This window comes from Mesocricetus auratus, unplaced genomic scaffold, assembly GCF_017639785.1.
Source record: "Mesocricetus auratus isolate SY011 unplaced genomic scaffold, BCM_Maur_2.0 Super-Scaffold_100006, whole genome shotgun sequence".
NCBI classification, from domain to species: domain Eukaryota; kingdom Metazoa; phylum Chordata; class Mammalia; order Rodentia; family Cricetidae; genus Mesocricetus; species Mesocricetus auratus.
The window spans coordinates 18,226,648-18,240,176 of NW_024429190.1; the positions used below are offsets into that span (position 1 = coordinate 18,226,648).

General features: G+C 51.4%; 1 protein-coding gene and 1 long non-coding RNA gene across 4 annotated transcripts in view; one reads left to right on the forward strand and one right to left on the reverse strand.

The window, feature by feature from the left end:
- The window catches only part of Nsg1 (neuronal vesicle trafficking associated 1), a 26,257-nt gene extending 18,580 nt beyond the window's left edge, over positions 1-7,677 (reverse strand). Inside the window, exons 1-2 of one of the 2 annotated variants that reach the window (XM_040747015.1) lie at positions 7,600-7,677; positions 2,945-3,099 (exon numbers count right to left, since the gene is read on the reverse strand). In XM_040747015.1, the coding sequence (XP_040602949.1) occupies positions 2,945-3,099; positions 7,600-7,621 (177 nt within the window). In that variant the 5' untranslated portion in view covers positions 7,622-7,677. Of the gene's footprint in view, positions 1-2,944; positions 3,100-3,453; positions 3,614-7,599 lie in introns of those variants that run through there. The other variant, XM_005068830.4, reaches the window with a different exon arrangement.
- LOC121140799 overlaps positions 1-11,418 on the forward strand; it is a 20,280-nt gene extending 8,862 nt beyond the window's left edge. Inside the window, exons 2-4 of one of the 2 annotated variants that reach the window (XR_005877715.1) lie at positions 8,789-9,189; positions 9,301-9,371; positions 10,281-11,418. This is a non-coding gene — a long non-coding RNA (uncharacterized LOC121140799). The remainder of the gene's footprint in view (positions 1-8,788; positions 9,190-9,300; positions 9,372-10,280) is intronic. The other variant, XR_005877714.1, reaches the window with a different exon arrangement.
- The last annotated feature ends 2,111 nt before the right edge of the window (positions 11,419-13,529 follow it).

Below are 13,529 nucleotides of genomic sequence, written 5' to 3' on the forward strand. Positions count from 1 at the left end.
GCAGTGAGAGCAGCCCCACTGCGGGGCACTTTCACATACGATGCCTATTCATGGTCCTATAGCAGTCCTGGAAAAAATGCAGAACAGAGGCCACGGGACTAATGGCTGGCAGACCAAGTACCCACTATGGCTGTCCTGGTCCAGGGAGTGGGGAGGACACCCTACTTTCCTACTGGCTTTTCTGTGCTGCCCCCTGCTGAACATATGTGTCACTGGATAAGACTTGAATACAACTGTCTAGCACCCATAACTAGGGCCTGGGAATAAACTACTCTGGGGAGAGCCTCTTGGACTACACAGCACTGAACAGTCTCCTTCCTTCCTTCCCCTTCCACTCTCTCCTGTGAACCTGGAAACCCATGCATCTGCCCTGTACAAACTTCCCTGGAGCCCTGCAACTTCACACCAGCCTGGGAGCCCATGCTGCATCCTTTAGGGACATTACTGTCTTGGCCTCCCCAGCTCTGCCTCTTCCGGGAATCCACTGGCTCTCTGTTTCCCTTGGATCGGGAGAGTGAGGTCAAGGAGTTACTCACCTCTAATCCCCAAACTCACTCCCCAGAATAGGTGTCCAGCAGTGGCTACAGGACAGCAGAGAACCAACCCCTACACTTCTCCTGGGAGGGGGGGGAGTGTCTTGGGAGACACCCACTGCCTGACAGTGGGGCAAAGGGAACTGAGTGACTCAGGACAGGACCCAAGCAAGTGACTGAAGAACTCTCCATTCCAGCCATGACCTGTGGAGCCAGCCTCAAGAGTTGTCATAGAGGAGAAAGCGGCCTGTGCCTGGCATTGAGCCAGAGAGCCCTGTACTTCTGTGCGCACTGTCAAGCTTCATCCCTGGCCTGCCACTCTCCTGCAGTACTCGGGGTCTCCACTCCTTGAAGGCATCATCTCAAGGCAGCGCTAAGCACTGCCATGCTCACATCCCAGCTGCACCCATGTGACCTTGAGCACACACTTGGAGCCGCTTCACCTGGCCATGAATACAGAAGGCTTCTTCCTGTCCTATCCACAACCTGGAGGGCATAAGGCCTATATCATCCAGAGCTGTGAGGGTGAGGACATCTAGGCCACCTGAATTCAATCTCCATCTACCACTAACTGACGGGTGACCTTGGGCAGGTCCTTTCAAACTCTCTAGGCCTTCACTGCTGTGTCTATCAAATGAGGGTAATGGTGGCAGTTGCCCTGCAGCAACGTGAGATGTTGGGGTTCAGCCTATGAAGTGCACAGAACAGTGCCCGGTGCAGCAAGCGTCCCTAACGAATGTCAGACACGGCTGCTGCTGCTGTGACTGGCAGCTCTCCACACTGGGAAATCATATCCCCAACCTCCCTGACTCTTGTCAAGTGTGAAAGGTGTCCAACTCTAAGCAGGCTAGCGACTTCCGTATCCCGGAGGCCAGTGACCTTCAGCATGATGACCTTGGGTGCATTTGATGAACTCTGTGAATCTGCCTCCTCCTCTGTGACTTTGGAACCCTCAAGGACCGGTTCCCGCAGAGATGCCCTTTTCTGGAGCATCCCCATCAGTTACTCCAAGAGAGGACATTACTGTCTTGGCCTCCCCAGCTCTGCCTCTTCCGGGAATCCACTGGCTCTCTGTTTCCCTTGGATCGGGAGAGTGAGGTCAAGGAGTTACTCACCTCTAGCTAGCCTAATCCCGAGCAACAGGGCTGGCGGCAGAATGTGGGACCTGCCTGAAGCCCTCCACCTTGTGGCCATGCCAGGCCGTTCTGGAATGGAACACACTGAGGGCAACAGAGGCTTGAATCAACTGGAGGAAATCACCTGATAGAGGTGCCGCTTCAGGACACAGGGTTCCTGGCGCAGGCCTCTGGTGCTCCTTGGCTGCGTGTATCAAGCAAGGCAGGAGGGGTAGAGGTACTCAGGACAAAGTCCTGACACCCCACTATAATATGGAGGCCACAGACTCAGTAGCTCTGCTCGCCCTATGAAGGCTAGTCTGGGCAAACAGCCGTGGTGTGGGGTGCACAGCTATGACCAGCTGATCTCACCTTCTCAAATGAAAACACCTGCAACCAGTCCCGTCGTCCCTGCTCCCATCACCCACCCCACCCCCAAAAACCCAGACAATAGAGTTAAAGAGACTTTGGGAAGCTAAGTTCGGGGATGAAAGAAGACCCTGCTGCAGCTCCCTCCTACACGCCATTCTATCTGCCCAGAGGATGCAGAGCCCAGAGTAGGAGCCTCTTTCGTGAGAACAAACTGAGGCAATAAATGTAAAAGCATGTGGGAATCCTGAGCAAGCTCCTTTGTGTGTAGGGACTGAAGATTCAGGGCGTGTGGTTTTACATTAGAGTAATGCAACACTATCTTCTACTTTAAGCATAGAATTTGCTTTTAAATGTTATGGCTTGAAAAGATCTGTATGGAGCAATGATACCCCCTGGATGTAGTACTCATGAGGGGAGTCTTTAAGTCAGAAAAAGAAAAAAGAAAAACGCATCACGGTAGAGATGTTCCTGGTTACACTAGCATTGGTGAGCTGAGCTCAGATCTGGCGATTTCACAAAAGGAACAAAGAGGAAAAAGACTCTTTCTGAGCACACACCCAGTAAGGCAACTGGAGCTGAAACCGCACGCCCCCCAAATGGCACAAGGGCCAGCTCCCTTGGTTCACCCCTGAACCCCAGACTCCTGTACCACAAGCATCGCTCCTCATAAGACTCCGCCAAAGTCAAGAGGGGGGCTTCCACTAAGGAATTTTGCCACGAAGGTGTCATCTAAGGCAGGGGGTCTCCAGCATCACCAAACCCAGAATCACGAGGGTACATTGTGCTCGCCCTGCCTTCCTCCTCTTGACTGAGCCCGCCCCCACCTCTCATCCCCAAAGCGCACAAGGCGTTTCTTTTGTTTCGGTTGCAGCTGAAGATTTAAGGGTGCACACCCAGCAGCGCGGGAATGTCGGGGGCTCATACCTTATCCGGGGGTGGGAACTGCAGCTGGTTGACATCGAGGGGCGTCATCAGGGGAATGGTATCGAAGCCATCCTCCAGCAGTGGCTGCTTTGTGCCCTTCTCTGCGAAATTGTTCCCCAACTTCACCATTGTTGCAAAAGACTCGAGGCTGCGGCCTGCGGAGGAAGGGCCGGGTGGGGGTCAGGGCGAGCGGCACTCGGGGCGGGGCAGGGCACAGACAGGAGGACTCCGCACACCCACCCGCTGGCCCCGCCTGGTCTCCCTGAGAGAGGTAGCAGGGACGCGGCGATCGAAGTCAGATCAGGGTCTCCAGGCTATGTATTGATGGGCATTTCTAGACTCCCATTCCTCAGAGGGCAAGGCTCATCACGGCCGGGCTAGGGGACGCCACCCGTGCCCAGCCTTTTCCGAATGCGTCCCGTCCCGCGGTGCTAGCCTCCCGCGCGTCTCCCGCGATCCTCAGCGTGAAAGATGCTCGGGCGCCCACCCGGCTCCCCACCCGCACTCACCCCACGCCCGGCTCCGGCAAGTATGGGCTCTAAGCGCGCTCCGAGGCTCCGCGTCGCCCGCTCCCGCGTGCAGCAATGGCGGAGGCGGCGCCGCGGCCGGGGGATCAGCGATTGGGTTCTGCGCCTCCCGCCTCCGCGCGCCGCCTCCTTCCTGCCGCTCCCGGGGGCCGCGCGCGGGAGTGCGCGTGGGGCCGCGCCGATGCGCCTCCGCCTTGACGCAGCGCCGCCCGTGCGCGGATCGGCCGCACAAAGGAGCACGCGGCTGCAGTGGGGGGTTCCCCGGGGGACCCCGCGCACGACTAGACCAGGGGAAGGAGAATCTGAGGCTCCCGATGCCGAGCTGGGGGATACCCCAGCGGGATGCACAACCCTGGGGCGGTGACCGAGCGCAGGGTTGTCGGGAGGGAGGAAGGGAAGGGAAGTGGGAGATGCAGGGAAGCCAGCAAGTCCCAAAGGGAGGGAGAGAAGGTTCTGGCACATCGCCGAGCCGATTTGAGGATCCTGAAGGATGACGAAGGTTTTCGGAGGACAATGTGGATGACAGACCTAGGTGACCCTTAGTGTGAGGCTGGTGGGTGAGAGGGGGATGGAAATGAGGGCGTGTCTCTATAAAAAGAGGGAGGTTTAGCGCTGTCCCATGGCTACGGATGCATGCCTGGAGTGAGAGGACAAGGAGACAGGTGTTCAGAGCTTAGGATGCCGCCAGGAGAGGCAGGCTAGCCAAAGCTGTCTGCGATCAGGGCGGAAGTGAAGGCAAGATCTCCCTACCGCAGTCTCAGCTCTCCTGGATAGTAGTACAGAGACCCAGAAGGAAGAATGGAGTTCCAGTGCCTGACTAGTGGCCAGGCAGTTGCCACAGCTACCCGGATGAAGTCCACTGCACTTTACAGACCTCTAGCCAGACTTGCTTGTAAGAAGGAAATGCTACTTGGATATGGGAGCTACAAAAGGAGTAGGGCTGAGGGTGCAGGAGGAGCAGCACCCTGAGAACTTACATGTCCCTATGGTTGTTACCTCGGCCCTAAACATCCCCAGGGGACCCCGAGAAGTAATAGAAACCCAACCCTTCAGGAAGAGCCTGTGGGTCCAGATCCCAAATTCTCCAGGATGGCCCCTTCTTTAAAGGGGGGAGGGGGTGCTGCCAGGGCTTCCCTACTCAGACTTCTGGCGAGTTCAAGGCTGTGTTTGAGTCCAGCCAGAAAAGCCTGGCCAGGGTCCAGAGCTCCCTCTAGGGTGCCTTTCCAGGAGGCAGAGGGAAGGACCTTCAAGGTACCTGTGTGACATCAGGTTGCCCTCTTAACAGCAGAAAATAGAGTTAGATAAACACCCAGGCACCAGCCTGCAGGCATCAGGGTGCCTACCAGTCAGGCTGCCTGGTTTGTACAAGAGAGTGGCTGTATCTCCATCTGAGTGTCGAGCTGTTTTCAGATCACAGCAGCACTAGTCTACTCTGGAGTCAGAACCCATCCAAGGAGCAATAAAGTTGGTCATCCCCTCTCCCTCCAAGACTGCAAGAGCCAGGCTGTCCTAGAGGCAGCTACAGTTATGCTGTGGATTGCTGGCCTGGACATTGCTCTTGCCTTCTGTGTGGCTTTCTTTGCTTATTATATCTGGACCCCATGACAGGCACAGGAAATGTAACCCTCCATGGACAAAGCATCAGCTCCCACCAGGGGTGTGACAGACTCAGAACAGGGAGCATGCTCAGGGGAGGACGTCCAGATAGGAAAGAGTGCAGAGGTAGCATATTCACTTCCTGTGACTCCCAGAACACATGTCCCGCAAACTAGCAACGCTAAAAGAACAGAAAGGTGTTCACAGCCCTGGGGGCCAGAAGTCCACAAAGTGTGAGCTCTGGAGGCTCCAGGGGTGAAACCTCCTCCTCTGGCTTTGGTGGCCCACGCAGTCCTTGGCTTGTGACCACATCACTCCAAACTGTCTTTACATTACTCCCAGCTTAGCCCTCCCCCACCTGTGTCTCGCCTCCTCACTGAGTTGAGACCTGCTCACCAAAGTGCCTTAAGTGAATCATATCCATTGCTGTAAGCCAGTGTGTGTGGTAGCCATTGGGGCATATAAAATCAGGTTCACAGGTCCCCAGGGTTAGGGCATGGCCACATCTTTAGGGAGCCCACATTCAACTTACTATAGACATCAAGGATACAGCAGTTTGGGGGCCCAGGAAATTTGAAGAGGAGATGAAGATGGCTCTGGAGAACTCGGGGACTTGGTGAGGGAGGGATTATGTTGAAGAAGCCGGGGTCAGCAATTCCACATTGTGGGACCCACCACTTAAGTGACCTCAACTCCATTCTAGCATCCACAGCCTAATTCCCAGGGCCACAAAGAATTGTTGAGAGAATATGTGATTTATCCAGGTGAGTCTTGGAAGTATACCTCAGCATCCCTGAACCCTCCTGTTACTACTGAGACAAGCCATCCCCAACCCTAGCATTCAGACGCTGTTCCTCAACCTGCCATCCCAAGCCAAGGTTTCTGTGACTTCCCTTCTTCACGAGTGAATTCCAGGCTGCCTGCCACAGCTACACCATAGTTATGAGTCAGTTTTGTGCTTCTATAATGAACCCCCAGAGGCTGAGGACTCTATAAAGAAAAGTTCATCTCAGTCACAGTTGTAAGGTTCAAAGGCATAAGTCAGCATAGGCTTAGTTAGCCCTGGTAAGGTGGACCATGTGATTGTCAACTTGGCAGGATCTAGAATCACTTAGAAGATACACCTCTGGGCATGTCTGTGAGGGAGTGTTTAGATTGTGTTCACTGAGATGGAAGGGTTGGAGCCATGACCAGCTGCACCTACCAAAAGCAATTTAAGGAGGGAGGATTTGTCATGGCTCACAGTTTGAGTGTGCAGTCTGTAACGCTGGGGAAGGGAGGGGGTGGTAGGAGTGGGGTGCAGCTGGTCACATTGCACCTGCAGTCAGAAAGCAGGGATGCGCACTGGGGCTCTGTTGCCTTCTCTTTTGTGGCACATTCACAGTGTGACCATGGGGACAAACCACACCTAAGCCATAGGACCTGGTTTGAATCATATCTCTCTTTTAGGATGATGGGCAAATGGGCTAACTCCTGTGCCTCGGTTTCCCCATCTGTAAGATAGAAGTTGTGAAACCTCTGAGACTCAGAGGCGCTATCACTGCATCGTTACTGTCATGGCTGTTATTAGCGTTTTGGCTTCTAATTCTGCACCCTTGACATTGCTAGTTTTAGTTGTCCCTGCTGGACAAGCAAGGTGAGGGATACTTTTTATGATTGTATTGTTAGCCCTCTGACTGGCTAAGGGAACTCATCCTTGGGAGTACTGTGTGCATCTTTGCAACTCAGAGAAGCTTAGTTCCAGGCTGCACAGCTCCTTACAAGCCTGGGATGGGCTTCAGAGTCTAGACAACTTCTAGAAGTCTAAGCTGTCATCTGATCCCAGGACAGGCTCCATAGCAGCTTTGGTGGCTATTGAAGTCCTTGCCCTGCCTTCCAGTACATAGCCACATCAAACCAGAGATCCTCCGTCCTTTTTTTTAAAGAATGATATTAACAGTTGTCTACTGCTCCTCTCTCTCAACTCCTGGAAATCCTACTCTACCTGATGTGCTTTCTTACTTGGTACCCACCATCACTGCTGGTGATGCTCTGTGTGCACCCTCACTAATGACATTTTCCAGACCACCTGTCAAGTGTCAATCTGTCAGCACACAGATTCATCTTAGGGAGATGGATGTTGGCGAGTGTGAGTAATCAAGTGTGCTCCAGCCACATCCCCACCCCACACCACTTTCCCAGATGCTGCCTCCTCCATCCAGAATGTCTCCTCACCCCTTGTCTTAGCGGTTAGGTCTTCCCCTTCAAAGCCCTTATCCAACATCGGCCCCTCTTTATAACTCAGCTCACTCTCTACACTCCTCTATGCAGTTTCCATGTCCCTCTAGGACACAAGTAAATCCAGGCAGAACTTCATTTTTTCAATACGCCCTGCCTGCGTCTAGAATGGGGATATTGTGCCCTAGCAGCCCCACCCCCACCCCAAGCAGACTCCACCTCTTAAAGGTTCCAGTACCTCATAATAACACTGGGGACCAAGTCCCAACACTTGAAATATACTCTGAGCAGTCCATCCGATGGGTTTCCACTTACCGTACACTCTATCCCTATGCATTCAGGAAGTGTGAAAATCACATTCCAAGGCACAGCAAGGAAATTCAAGTCCAGATCATGCTGGAGGCAGGGTTGCCCGTGACACCATTGTGACATTCCGTTTCCTAGGTTTGTTCTTACTTCAAAAACACTCATTCATGGAAAACTCCAGGCATTACCAAAGTGCATAATGTGTACACAAAAAAATGCAAATACAACTTGCAGTGGTACCTAGCATTTTATTTGCCGCATGAGCCCTAGCTCTTGGCCACAAAAAGTAGCCAGAAATGTTCAGGAAACAAAGGGGCTGACTCTGTTTCTTAGCTTATGTACATAGGAACAGAGTAAATATTATTATGGGACCCAGATGTGGTGATATATTATTTATGATTTATTAAAGATTGCCTGAGGATTCAGATAGCAAAGTAAGCCTCAAGCTATAAAGATTAGGCAATGGTGATACACACCTTTAATCCCAGCAGCCAGAAACTAGGAGGTGGTGGTACATACCTTTAATCCTAGGACTCAGAGTTGAGTCCAAGGCCACCCAGATCTACACAAGATTGATCCAGTCCTAAAGGAAAACATCTCACACAAAGATGATCTCAGCACCTGGGATCACATGCCTTTAATCCCAGCACCAGAGGATATAAAAGATAGGAGTGGGATCTTCAGTGGTCAGTATCAGGCAATCATTCTCCAGCCATATTGAGGTTAGGAAGACACCGAAGTCTCAGGATTCTGCAGCCATACTGAGGAGAAGCAGAAGTCTGAGGTTTGGTGAAGCCAGGATCGCCTTTCAGCCTGAGGTAGAGCAAGAGCTAGTGCCTGGCTGCTTTGCTTTTCTGATCTTCAGCTTGAAGCTTAAATCCCAATATCAGTCTCTGGGTCATTTATTTTTTGTGTTACACCCAGAGGCATAGAAAATGGCCTGTATAGTGTTTTGGGTTGGGTTGGGTTGGGTTGGGTTGGGAGGAGATTGTTTTAAAGACTTAAAACTAACATCTCAATGATTGCTAATTTTCCCATATTACTTTTAAGATCCATTTCACTCTGGACTGTGAGCCCCCTGTAAAGGGCTCCAGTTTGACTATAGGGGCCACAGCAAGACAGCCCTGAACTCTGATGGCCAAAAACAATGGGGGGGTGTCTGAGTCCAGTACTGACAAGAGTTATTTGTCCCATTTAGATTGAACTGATTGAGCTGGCTGGTGGTGCCCACTAGATCAAGGACAGATCCTATCCACACAGTCTACCAATCCACATGCCAGCCTCTGACCACTCAGAAACAGGATTTCAACAGTCTTTGGGTGCTGCTTAAGGACCAGGCTAACCCTAGAGTCACCAGACACACCCTGTGGTTGGCCTTGCAGTACATGGTTCATGTACTCGTGCCTCAGCCCCCTCTACCCGGCCATGACTTTGAAGCAACAAGCCCTCCTCAACTTCACCTAGAACGCAGGTCCTTCTTCGTGTCCAGGTGGTACAAATGCCACCCCCACCTGGAAACTTCCTAGAGCCTCAAGGCAGAAGCCCCATTGTCTACTCCAATGCAAGAGTTCAATAGCAAGGATGATGACAACGACAAGGGTGAGAAGAAATCCTTTCTCTTCCATTCTTTCTTTTCTTTTCCTTTCTTTTATATTTTTCAGCTCCACAAAAGTGGAGCAATGAAGGGGGCAGCTTGTACCCATTTTACAGATGGAGGAGAAGCAACAAGCGTTTGACTGTGCCGATAACTGCCACACTGCAGTGAAAACCAAAGTCACCAGGTGGGCTCTCCAGGTGTCCCTCCAGCCACCCTCTGGGAGGTGGCCACCAACACAGGTGGTGCCCAGTGTGATGGTTGACACTGTCAACTTGACAGGATCTAGAATCACACACCTGTGGGTATGCCTGTGAAGGAGTTTCCAGAGCAGCTCCATTAAGGTGGGATGGTCCAACCTGAATGTGGGCGGCACCATTGTGTGGGCTGAGGTCCTGGATTGAACAAAACAGACAAATCAAGCTGGCCAGGATCATTCATCTCAGCTTCCTGGCATCAGGTGTGATGTGGTGACCAGCTACCTCAAACCCCTGACTTCTAAGCTTCAAACTGGGAGCTGAAATGAAACCCCCTTTCTGCTCTTGTCAAGCATTGTTTCTCAGCTGGAAAAGATAAACAACTAAGATATTGGAGAGGGCGCTTACCAATGAAGGGAGCATGGCAGACACCTGAAGAACTCTGCCTGCCTGAGCCACACCCCCTCCCTGCCCTCAGCCTCCTCCCACCCTTCTGCTTAGGCAGGCCATCCGGGCTCTGGGCTTCCATGTGGACTCCAGTGGGAGGGAACAGCACCTGTGTCTGATACCACTTCCTCCCAGCTGTTCCAGTCACCCCTTTTGTTTTTTGGTTTTTTTCCATCATGGTTAGAGAGACATGAGTCATGAAGATCTAAGCAAAGCATGGCCTCCCGGACCTCAGTTTCCCCTTCCATAAAGTAAGGCGGGCCAAGAATGAACTTCACTACCCCCAGCTTAATCTGCTCTCATGTTGTTGCCTGTCACCATGTTAAGAATGACCCAGCATAAATCAGAACCAAACTGAGGGCAGCCGAGGTCAAGCTAGCTAGTGCATGAACTTGGAGATAAATGACCCAATCGTATAATCTCATTTGGCTCTTTCCTGCTTTTCTTCACAGCATTCCAGGATCAGCCAGCACCAGCAAAGTACGGAGCTTCTAGCGTGTAGAAACAACTCGTATTAAATTATTTAGCCAGCAAATGACTATAAAAGCACCGTGCCAGCATCAAAGCCACAGAAAGGCCAGATTCGAGTAACAACAGCACTGTCTGCTTCAATTCATTATTGAATTTTTTAAGGGCCCACAAATGGATGAACACAATTCATTGCTTGCTCTGGGGAGCCAGGGTCTCTGGGAGCATTCACAAGGTATGCAAGCTCCATGGGAGATCACTGTGTGCTGGAGCTGACAGACAAGAGCTGGGCCACACTGCAGACAGCCTTCCGAAGCGTGGTGGGCCTCTCTGTTCAGTCTGGGGGGAAATTAATAGTTGACCCCCTGGCCAGTTCTGGCCCAAAAGCCCTGAGCTGCCCTTGAACATCTGGCCATGGCTTGCCTTCTCTTTTCTTTGTATCAGCCATAACTTATAATGTCCTCTCCATCATGCAGTCTCCCTTTTTTCTCTGACCCTCTGCAGAGGTCAGGTGGAAATCTTTGTGTGCAGATTCCCTGGCAATTGAATTTTGATCCATTTAAGTCGGCCTGCTTCCTTCTGGACCAGAGCTCTTCTATCATGCTAGACACGTCATCCGCTTCTGAGACAGGACCTTGAAGAGAATATAATGTTTCTAGAATGAAGTTGGCTTCATGAACATGCAGCTGTGGTGCTGAAGCTGCATCAGTCACATTGTCCTGGGCTCCTTACCCAGCACCCAAAGCCCCTGGGCCGTCTGCAGAGTCTTTGAGTTGGCTTCTGTTGTCACCTATGCCCTCCAGCCCCACAGGGGCCAGCAGGATAATCTTCACTGTACACACCACCACCCTTCGCCGGTGTTCTGTTTCTACACGGCTAGGTATAGCAAACCCCTAAACTTGAAGGGGCATTTACTAGGAGCTAAGGGGCTGTGTTGGGTGGGATACTGTCCTCCCAAAATTAATGTTGCCTGCAACCCTAGAATATGACTGTCTTTGCGAATAGGGTCTTGACAGGTAGAAAATAGTGAGACTCTTAAGAGGGGGTCATGTAAAGGGAAGCCTTTCCTTGAGAGAAGCCTTCCTGCCAGCCTGATTCCAGAGCCGCATGAGTCCCAAATAAACACACAGGAGGCTATATTAATTATGAAGCTGTTGGCCTTGCTTGTCTCTTACTGGCTAGCTCTGACAAGTATTTATCCCATAATTGTTAATCTAAGTATTTCTCTTACCGGAGAGGTTTCCGGGCTTCCTACTCCATGGCATTACATCTTGACTCTTACTGTTTCTCCTACCCAGAGTCCTCCTGGACTCCTAGTCCCACCTATCTTAGTTCCCTATTGGCCAACAGTGCTTTATTGACATATATACAGGACTTCCCCCATTAGGGTCACCTGGGTTTTGGGGTTCTTGTGTGAAGAAGGAATACAGTACATGGAGCATAAAACAAGGCAGAGGTGGAATGACACAGATACAAGTCAAGGAGTGTTGAGGATTGTCAGCAAAGGTAGCATCAGGTCCTGCCCAGAGCCTCAGAGGGCGTGTGGATCTGTGGACAGCTTGACTGGCCCTGTAGCGCTGAGGTTGTATGTCTATGGTTTATGTTGATGCTTGGGACATTCCTAAAAACTAGTGCAGAGGTAATGTAGCCCAAAGAGCTATCACCCTTCAATGTTTTTGCATGTTATATTTTAATTTTTTATTAGTTATTTGCCTACTTGAGGGCATGTGGAGGTCAGACAGAGACTCCTGGGAGTAAGTTCTCTCCTTCCACTTTGTGAGTCCCTGGGATTGAACTCAGGTCCTCAGACTTGTGTGCAATTCCCTTAGCCACTAAGATATCTTGCCAGATCCTTAATTTGCTTCCTGTCAGACACAGTGACTCATACGGGGAGAGTGAGTAGAGCTCTGGTTGTCAAGGGAAACACGAACAGTATTGAACTTGTGGCCGCTGGGTCTGCATGACCAGTCCTTCCTACAGAGTCTGCTTTACCTAGGAGGCAAGGAAGTCCCGGTCCTGTTTGTGTAGAAACAGTCTCTGGAGATAATGACCTTCTCTGAGAGGTCTGTGTGCCTCTGGCCTTCCACACCCGGGCTCTCTGGGAACTCTGGGAGGGTGGACAGGGGGCTCGTTCACTGCACATGCTGGGTCCCTGTGTGGGGTGTGTTCTCCACACCCTAGCATCCATTAGACCAAAACCACTTGAGATATGCAAGAAATAAAGGACCAGAACAGCACTGTCTGTTTCATTCCCAGCATCCTCTGGCTTCCAAAGAGAGTTTTTAAACCTCCAACAATGATACTTGAATGTGAATGGAAAATGTTTTCCCAGCAGAAGACTCATCCGTTCCTGTGAAACCCGGAGGCAATGCTGAAGATGTGGGCTCATTGCGTTCCCCGCTTCACCCTGGGTGGAAGGAGATGTAGAAATGATCCTGCTAACTGTGTTTTTCTATGAGATTAATTTTTACTGCTTTCAGTATCTTCTCAGTGTCCGCTCAGGGGTGGATTGTGTCTTGGCTTTCATCTCTGCAGCACTCGTTAATAATTAGGTCACCTTTTACCCAGGCACTCTGCCTGCCTTAGGCCAGAAACTTCCAGCTTCAGCGGCCATGAAGAAGCCAGGCAGCACCTGCCTGCTGATGTCAAATTCCTGGGGAGGTAGGAGTGCTCTCCCCTAGCTGATGTCAGCCCCAGGGACAGCCAGGATTTACCTGGCATTCCACAAACCCCAAGACTGCCCTGGAAGTGCTTTGTGAACTCCCAACACCCTGTAAGGTTGGATTATTGCCCCTGTTTCACAAATGCAGAGGCTGTTTTTCACCTGAGCAGAGTAATGCAGCATGAAGTCACCTCACCAGGACAATTGGCCCAAAGCTAATGCTGGCCACCCTGTTGGCTAGGCAAGCCCCGTACTAGAGTTCAGGCTTTTGGAGGCAGAGTTGAACCCCTCTAGTGTTCAAACTGCTTACAAAGTGAACTGAACACACCAACACTGAGCAGTTTGCCTGTACAAGGCCAGCAGAGAGAGGCTGAAGGCAGTGGTACATTACCAGTCACAGCATAGCTTAGGCCTTAGTCCACACAAGTGTTTGAGTAAGCCACGCCATGGTGAGCACCAGGCGTGCGTGAGTGTCTGTGTGACAACAGCCACACAGGGATTCTAGAAATGGAAAGTGTTCAGTGTTGAATAGAGAGATGAGAAATTACACAACTGCAGAGGGGACCATGAG